The sequence below is a fragment of the Melopsittacus undulatus genome, chromosome 24, assembly GCF_012275295.1.
Source record: "Melopsittacus undulatus isolate bMelUnd1 chromosome 24, bMelUnd1.mat.Z, whole genome shotgun sequence".
NCBI classification, from domain to species: Eukaryota; Metazoa; Chordata; class Aves; order Psittaciformes; family Psittaculidae; genus Melopsittacus; species Melopsittacus undulatus.
Window position 1 is genome coordinate 25,191 of NC_047550.1, and position 8,824 is coordinate 34,014.

General features: G+C 55.0%; 1 protein-coding gene across 1 annotated transcript; it reads left to right on the forward strand.

Moving 5' to 3' along the window:
• Positions 1-230: 230 nt before the first annotated feature.
• On the forward strand, positions 231-8,487 carry LOC117437653 (DNA polymerase iota-like). The gene is made up of 12 exons (XM_034072194.1): positions 231-277; positions 855-974; positions 1,094-1,258; positions 2,495-2,647; positions 3,235-3,471; positions 3,721-3,899; positions 4,051-4,142; positions 4,357-4,490; positions 4,926-5,131; positions 6,012-6,781; positions 7,071-7,157; positions 8,130-8,487. The coding sequence occupies exons 2-10, from the start codon at positions 938-940 to the stop codon at positions 6,774-6,776; spliced, it is 1,968 nt and encodes a 655-aa protein (XP_033928085.1). The 5' UTR covers positions 231-277; positions 855-937; the 3' UTR covers positions 6,777-6,781; positions 7,071-7,157; positions 8,130-8,487.
• The last annotated feature ends 337 nt before the right edge of the window (positions 8,488-8,824 follow it).

The following is an 8,824-nucleotide window of genomic DNA, read 5'->3' on the forward strand; positions in this document are numbered from 1 at the left end:
GACCCTGATGCGGGAGCTGCGGAGTGCTCGGGGCCGGGCCCCGCTGGTGATGGAGGCGGTGCGGAGGTGGGGGCAGGAGCGCGGGGTGCGCGCGCAGCTGCCGCCATCGTGGAGGGCGCAGCAGAGGGTGGGTCCGGGTGCGGAGCAGCCATTGCCTGGAGGGGGGGAGAGGAGGGAGAGCGGGAGCAGGGAGAGAGGAGCATGGAGGGGAGGGAGGAGGAGGAGGAAGACGAAGAAGAAGAAGAAGAGAAGGAGCAGTGGTGGAGGCCGCAGCAAGGTGCGTGCTTGTGGCGCTCGGGTGGTGGGGGTTGGAGGTGCTGGGTTGCTGGGGTTCTAGGGGTGCTGGGGGTGCTGTAGTTGCTGTGGGTGCTGGGGATTCTGTGGGTGCGGGAGCTGTTGTGGCTGCTGGCAGTGGTGGGAGTAGTATGCATACTATGGGTGCTGCGAGCTCTGTGGGTGCTGGGATTGCTATTGGTGCTCGGGTTCTATGGGTGCTGGCGGTTCTGTGGGTGCTGGGGTTCTATGGGTGCTGTGGGTGCTGTGGTTCTATGGATGCTTTGGATGCTGTGGGTGCAGGGGTGCTTTCAGTGCTGGGGATGCTGAGGGTGCTATAGGTACTGGGGTTCTATGGGTTCTGGGGGTGTTATTGGTGCTGTGGGTTTTGTGGGTGCTGCTGGTACTGGGACTGCTGTGAGGTCTGTGGGTGGTGGGGGTGCTGGGGTTCTATGGGTGCTGGGTTTGCAGTGGGTGTTCCCTCCCCATCCCAAGTCAGCCCAAGCGCCCAGCCCCAGTCCCCATCCCCTGGCAGCGCCTTCGGGTTCCCGTGCCTCCAGCTCTCCCCTTCCCTCCCATAGGACCCAGCGGGAGCCGGCGCCCCCCTGCGGGCAGCAGCGTCATTGCACACCTTGACCTCGACTGCTTCTATGCGCAGGTGGAGATGCTCCGGGCCCCGGAGCTCAGGGACAAGGCCTTGGGTAGGAGGAACCTTCCTGATGTTCCCTATGGGAGCATCCTCCTGGATCTGTTGGGAACTTTCCCTCTCCTCCTGTATCCAGCAGGAATTTCACCCCCCCTGGTGTCCCCCTTGTTGTAGGGGTGCAGCAGAAGTCCCTCGTGGTCACCTGTAACTACGAAGCCCGGCGCCATGGGGTGAAGAAGTTGATGTCCCTCAAAGAGGCCACGGAGAAGTGTCCTCACTTGGTGCTGGTCAATGGAGAAGACCTCACTCCCTATAGGGAGATGTCCTACAAGGTCACAGGTAGAGGACAATCACTTTGGTATATCCAATAATAGCAGCATCTGATGTTCTCCTTCTCTAGAAGGACACCTACTATGGGTTACTCCAACCTGGCCTTGAAGCAGAGGTGGAGCAGCCCCAGCTTCTGAATCCATCCCATGTCCTGCAGGGTGACAGGCAGAGGGCAACTACTTTGGTACATCCTGTAATAGCAGCATCTGATGCTCTCCTCCTTGAGGACACCTACTATGGGTTGCTCCAAGCTGGCCTTGGACCAGGGATGGAGCAGGCCCAGCTTCTCCATTGTCCTGGGTTTAGCAGGAGCAGTCATTTTTCCTCCTTGGGAGCTGGTGCAGCACTGTGTGTTTTACTTTTGGCCTGAGAACAGCGCTGATAACACTGATGTTTGTAGTTACTGCTCACATGTTTGGTCTGACCAAGGACTTTGTGAGCCTCACGCTCTGCCAGGGAGGAGGGGAAGCTGGGAGGGAGCGGAGACAGGACACCTGACCCAAACTAGCCAAAGAGGTATTCCATACCACAGCACGTCATGCCCAAGATGTGAGAGTTACCCAGAAGAGCTAGTTCACTGCGGGGCTGGACCAGGTATCAGTCGGTGCTCAGTCGTGCTGGGTATTATCGGTCGGCGGGTGGTGAGGTGTTGTATTCTCTTCCCTTGTTGTTTCTCTTATCAGTATTATTATTGGTGGTAGCAGCAGTGATTTGTGTTATACCTTAGTTACTAGGCTGTTCTTATCTCAACTTGTGGGAATTACATTCTTTTCGCTTCTCCTCCCCATCCCTCTGGGAGCGGGGGGAAGAAAGGGGAGAGGGTAGGGAGTAGGCTGCGTGGTTCTGATTTACGGTCTGGGCTTAAACCACGACGTCCATCCAACCCATCCCATGGCCTACAAGGTCACAGGTAGAGGCCAACCACTTTGGTACATCCCATAATAGCAGCATCTGATGTGCTCCTCCTTGAGGACACCTTCTACAAGAGGATGCTCCAAACTGGCCTTGGACCAGGAGTAGAGCAGCTCCGTGTTCTCCATCCAACCCATCCCAATGTCCCACCATCCTCATAGAGAAGAGCTATGGACATAGGGTTGGGCTGTCCAGAGAGGTTGGAGCATCCTTCTCTAGTAGGTGGCCCTATTGAAACTCCATGAGCTTGCAAGTCCCTTCCATCCATAGGGAGCCGTCAACCTCTTGGAATCAGTTGTATCCCTCTTACCTCAGGTTGTCTTCTCCTCCTAGAGCTCCTGCGGGAATATTGTCCATTGGTGGAAAGACTTGGCTTGGATGAGAACTTCCTGGATATCACAGATGTGGTGGAGCAACGCATAGGCTGCTTCCATCCAAGTGGATGGGCTGGGATCCGTGTCTCAGGCCATGTCTACAAGGACCAAGGTGAGTATCCACCTCGGCTTGGGAATAGCTGGAGAAGTGGACTTGGGAATGTCCAAGTATCCTGGAATTATGGAATAGCTTGGAAAGGACCTTTGGGATCCATGGAGGCATCAGAGTGGCTTCAGTGCATGAAGGGGCTCTGGAAAGATGAAGGGCTTTGGATGAGGAGCTGGAAGGATGGGACCATGGGAAGCTTGGGATGCAATCTTGGGAAGTTCATCCCCATGAGGCTGGTGGTACAGTGGGAATCTTGGGAAGTTCTTCCCCATGAGGCTGGTGGGACTGTGGGATTTTGGGAAGTTTTTGGGATGGGATCTGGGGAAGTTTGTCCACATGAGGCTGGTGGGACAGTGGGAGGTGGGAGATGTCCCATCCCCAAGGCCAAGCTGGAGCAACCTGCTCCAGTGCAAGGTGGCCCTGGATGCACTCTAAGCTCCATCCATGCCATTCCATGATCTAGGAATGTGCTTCCACTTGATCCAGGTGACCAAACCCTCCTGCAGGGCTGGAATGCTACATGCCCCCCCAGAAAATCCATGGAATTAGGTTGACTCCCCCCATCCTTCCCACTTCTTTCTCCTTCCCAGCCATCAATGTGCAGGATCCAACCCATCGTAAGCTTGCCATTGGATCCCAAGTGATGGAAGAGCTCCGGGAATGCCTTTACTCCACGTTGGGCCTCACCAGCAGCGCTGGGGTGGCCACCACCAAGTTCTTGGCCAAGCTGGTCTCTGGGACCTTCAAACCCAACCAACAAACCCTGCTCCTGCCCCACAGCACCCAGGAGCTGCTGAGGAACCTGGGGTCCATCCGGAAGGTGCCAGGTAGGTGCTGGGGTCTCATCCAGGAGGTGCTGGGCACCCCAGGGAATTCATCCTTGCACTAGACCCAATGGTTGCGGTGTCCTTTAGGAGGCCAGAAGAGCTGTGTTGGGTTGAAGGCACCACCGGTATGGATGGGACATCTCTCACTTCCCATTATCCCATCCTTCCCACGAGGAAGAACTCTCTCAGCTTCCATCCCAAGGACCCCTCGGATAGGATAATGCCATTCCCGTGTCCTTATCCTGACAGGCATTGGCTCCAGGACTGCGGAACGCCTGGAAGCATTGGGTGTGAAGACAGTGGTGGATCTCCAAAGGTTTCCATCTGCTGGCTTGAAGAAGGAGCTGGGAATTGCGCTTGCTCAACGGATCCGGAAGCTTGGCTATGGGCAGGATGAGGCCCCTGTGACACCATCAGGACCTCCTCAGGTAGGAGACTTCCTTGAAGGAATTCTCAAGAAGGTCCTTCCAGAAGGTTCTGAAGCTCTGTGTGTCTGAGGTTCATTCCATATCTCCCTGCTTCTGTTCCTCTGCGGAATCTGGGATAGAATCCAAGTGATGGGATTCCTTCTGCTCTTAGTCCTTTAGCGATGAAGATTCCTTCCAGAAATGTTCCTCAGAGGCAGAAGTCCAGGAGAAACTGGGAACGATGCTTCCAAGCCTCTTGGAAAGGTGATTGTCTCCAGAGCTCTTCCTGATGGGATCATGTTTCTCATGGAGTGGCTTGGAAAGGGCGTTTTCCATGGAGTAAAGAGGGATGGGGGGGGTTCATTGTGGCCTTGAAGGTCATCTCCAAGCTGCCGATACCATGATCCAGTGATCCATGATCCATGCTGTGGCAGCTTCCATAGACCTGGAATAGCACTTACTCCTCGGTGCTCCATAGAATCCGCCGGGATGGGAGGCAACCACGCACCATAAGGTTGAGCATCCGCCGCTTCTCCTCATCAGGAAAGGGGTTCCATCGGGAATGCCGTCAGTGCCCTATCCCACCGCATCTCCTTCCCAAATTTGGGAAAGGTAAGCTTGGAATTTTCCCCTTTGTGCTGCTACAATGGGATTCTTCTCTCCAATTCCATTACTTAAGATCATCCCATTCCCAACTGTTCCAGCTTTGGGAATCTTTTCCATTCCTTGATCCCAAGAAGAGGGGGGCTCTTTGGAAGCTGTTTGCTATGGGGCTGCTGGGACAATGGAATGGGTTGGAAGAAGCTCTGGCCTCCTTTGCCTTTGCTCTATCTGCTCCATGCCCTTATGTTGAGGCCAGCAGGACATGGATGGAGCATCCATGTGGGAATATCTATGAGGGCTGGAATCACCTCCCATTGGAATCAGCTTTAGGGGGACATAGGAGACATTGAGACCAGGATGCTCCCTTTCCTACTGAACTGCCTGTTATTGCATGTGTTCCTTGGGATCCAATCCCTGTTTCCCAAGGGTTTTCCCATCTTGTAGATCCTGGGAGCCTCCTCTCCCCCTTGGGGAGCATCTTAATGAAGCTCCTGCGGAAGATGATCCCAACAGAGCTCCCATTCCACCTCACCCTCCTCAACGTCTGCTTCTCCAACCTCCAGGAGCTTCCCACCAGGAAGGGTTCCATTGGCTTCTACCTCAAGGGCAAGGGCCCAGCACCTGCTTCTGGCCAAGGAGGGAGTGGGAAGGTGCTTGTCTAGGGTGCTTATGGGTGCTGGAATGCTGAGGATTCTATGGGTGCTGGGGGTGCTAGGGTTCTGTGCATGTTATGGGTGCTGGGGGGTTCTATGGGTGCTTGGGGTGCTGGGGCTGTTGTGGGTGCTGCAGGTGTTGTGGGTTCTGGGGATGCTGGAGCTGTTCAGGCTGCTGAGGGTTCTATGGTTGCCGTGGGTGCTAGGGTTGCTGTGGGTGCTAAGGGTGTTGTGGGTGCTAGGGGTCTGTGTGTGTTATGGGTGCTGGGGGTGCTGTGTTTGCTGTGGGTGCTGGGAGTGCTTTGATTGCTGGGGGTGGTGTGCATGCTGGGGGTTCTGTGGGTGCTGGAGGTGTGGGTGCTGGTGGTTGTGGGGGTGCTGTGCATGTTATAGTTGCTGGGGGTTCTATGGGTTTTGGGGGTGCTGTGTTTGGTATGGGTTCTACGAGTGCTGGGGGTGCTAAGGTTGCTGTGGGTACTGGGGGCTCTACGGGTGCTGGGGCTCTGTGGGTGCTGGCTTGCTATGGGTGCTGGGGTTCTATGGGTGTTGGGGGTGCTTTCAGTTTTGTTGGTGTTGTGGGTGCTGGTAGTGGTGGGTGTGCTATGGGTGCGTGGAGTTCTGGGGGTGCTATGGGTGCTGACGGGTGCTATGGGTGCTACAGTGCTGTGGGTGCTGGCGTTCTGTGCATGTTATGGGTGCTGGGAGTGCTGTGGTTGCTATGGGTGTTGGGGTGCTATGGTTGCTGTGAGAGCCCTCTCCTGGCCTTGGTCTGCCTGGAGCAGGCTCCAAGGCACCCTTGGCTGTGGCTCAGGCCGTGGCTGGTCCCTGGTTGGTGACGCCCAGGCTGCTCCTGCTTTGATCTCTGCTCTTTCCATAGGAAGCTGCAGATTCCCAAGGGAAGGGGAGCGCCTCTTGCAGCGGAATTCCCAACAGCAGGAAGCTTCTGGAGGGAGAGGAAAGCCCACGAAGACCTGGAACAATTCCCTCTTTTCCACCCATTGCCCAGGAAGTTCTTCCAGAAGCTCTTAAACAAGAACTCCCTTCCCAGCTGGAATTCCAAGCTGGGAATGTTCCCGCTCAGCCCTCACTGCCTTTTCCCAAAGAGATCCCAAACCCTTCCCAAAATCCAATGGGATTAAGCAGTGCTGTTCGCCCTGCAGGGTGTACTAACCCTGTAGGAGCAACGCAGGCCTTTGAGTATCCCAGCAGGACAGGGGTCAGGATGGAGAAAGAGCCTCCAGAAGCTGGGATCATCCTGACTGGGTCATGTGCTTCTAGCTGGGATAAGGAGGCCCCTGCAGCAGCATCAATGGAGCAAACCCATTGTAAAGATGTAGTAATTCCTCCTGATGTGGATAAGGAGACTTTCTATGAGCTCCCTGTGGATGTGCAACGGGAATTGTTGGCCCAATGGAAGAGTGGATCCCAAAGGACGGATAAACCCTTGGGAAAGCTGAAGGCAAGGAAAAGGAGGAGGATGGAAGTGCCCTGTGGCTCCAACAGCTTGTGGAGATACCTTAAACCCCGAGAAGAAGGGTTCGGAAGGAGGGAAGCAGCTCTCGGAAGCGCTTTACACCTGGAATGGGGTGGTAGTAAAGAGGATGCTCCAACTCCAGCCATTCCCTTCCCAAAGAGGCCATAACCACGGTATAAACCCATAGTAATCACAGTGTAGACCTATAGTAATACCATTGTAAACCTGTAGTAACCACGTCCCAAAGCATTCCCAATGGCGTTCAGAGTGGGTGTTCCTGTATCATTCCCACCTGGAGCAAAGTAGGAGTTGCTGTGTAACACTTCCCTGTGGTGTGGATCCATCTCAACCCCAATGTAAACCCATTCCTCCTTGGATAGTGGATCCAGGGTGTTGAGAAGTGAATCCAAGGGCAAATTCCATGCGGATGCAGGGCTTGAGGTGCTGCTTCTCTCCACAAAGCACCTCAAGGCCATGGAATGCAAGGGATTACAAGAGGTGGGAAAGCATCCTCCAGATGAAAATTCCTAAAGGAAGAGTTACTCCAAGGTGGGTGAGTTACGCACCCTTTACCCATCCTTCACGTATCCTTTACCCCCCCGTCTGGGGTTCGGAGTACTGGGGTCAGGGGTGAGGACCCATTAGGGTTTAGGTGCTGGTATCCCATGGGTGATTCCCATGGATCCAGGGAAGCCCTCAATGACTCCGGTTGGAATCCAAAGGTATCCCATAGGTGATGCAGTGGCCGGCGGAGCTCCCGTCTCCAGCCTGGAGGGAAGGCAATGCCGCGGGGCATGATGGGACTTGTGGTCCTCAGCGCTGCCGGCAATGCCGCCGCGAAGTACGCTGGGAGTTGTAGTCCTAGAGCTCTGCTGTGCCTACCGCTGTCGCGCTCGGCTGCGTGCAGCCATCCGGCCGCGGGGCATGCCGGGAGTTGTAGTCCTCCCTGGCACTGCAGTCACTGCTACGCCTACAGCTCCCACAATGCCCTTTAAGCCGACGGCGTTCCGCCGCGAGGCATGATGGGAGTCGTAGTCCTTGGTGTCGCTCAGTGCTGCGCCTACAACTCCCAGCATGCCCCGCGCCATTTTGCGGGCTGAGGTGAGAGTTGGGATGGAGGCGGATTCCCGGCATGAATGGGGTCGGATGAGACCCCTTGAAAGGGGGACGTTCTATGGGGTGACCGCGTCTTGTGAGGGAAAGGGGGGGGATAATGGCGGCTTGGGGGGGGGGGGAAGGGCGGGACGGGGAAGGGGGGTGGTGACGATGTGGGGCTGATGGTGATGATGTGGAGCTGATGCTGTGGGGCTGAAGGGTGCTATGGGGCTGATGGTGCTGAGCATCCTCTCTTGTATCCTTCCACCCCCATTCCCGCTGTTATTCCCAATCCCATCCCTTCATTCCTTGCCCTGTGCTTCCCTTTGGGTCCCAATGGTCATCCCAAAGGGACCCATCCTGCTTCATGTAATAGATGTTAAGTAACCCCTTTAGTGCACGTTATTCCTTGTCCTTTCCTTGTAGGTGCATGAGGAAGATTCCCACATGGATCATGGCTGGAAAACCTGGATCACCCCTGCATCCCTGGTGTCCTCCCTCCTTACTCCCTGGAGCAGCTGCTATTCCCAGCCCTATTCCATCCTTTACAGGGAGCATTCCTACAGCTCTGCATTGGAAGCCTTGGAAGCATACATTGAGGACTTCAACCTGAGCCAAGCATCTCCCTATGGAAGCATGGGGAAGATCTGCATCCATGGGAGCATTCCTAAGGAAATCAGACTTTCCAACCACTATGCCAAGGAAAAACAAAGTAGCAAATGTTCCTTTTTCCCCCTCTTCTTCCCTTTCCCTTTTTCCCTTTTCCCTTTCCCCTTTCCCTTTTCCTTTTCCTTTCCCTTTCCCTTTTCCCTTTCCCTTTTCCCTTTTCCCTTTCCCATTCCCCTTTTCCCTTTTCCCTTTTCCCTTTCCCTTTCCCTTTTCCCTTTTCCCTTTCCCTTTCCCATTTCCCTTTCCCCTTTCCCTTTTCCTTTCCCATTTTCCTTTCCCTTTTCCCTTTTCCCTTTCCCTTTCCCTTTCCCTTTCCCCTTTCCCTTTCCCCTTTCCCTTTCCCCTTTCTCTTTCCCCTTTCCCTTTCCCCTTTCCCTTTCCCCTTTCCCTTTCCCCTTTTCCATTCCCCTTTTCCATTCCCCTTTTCCTTTCCCCTTTTCTTTTCCCCTTTC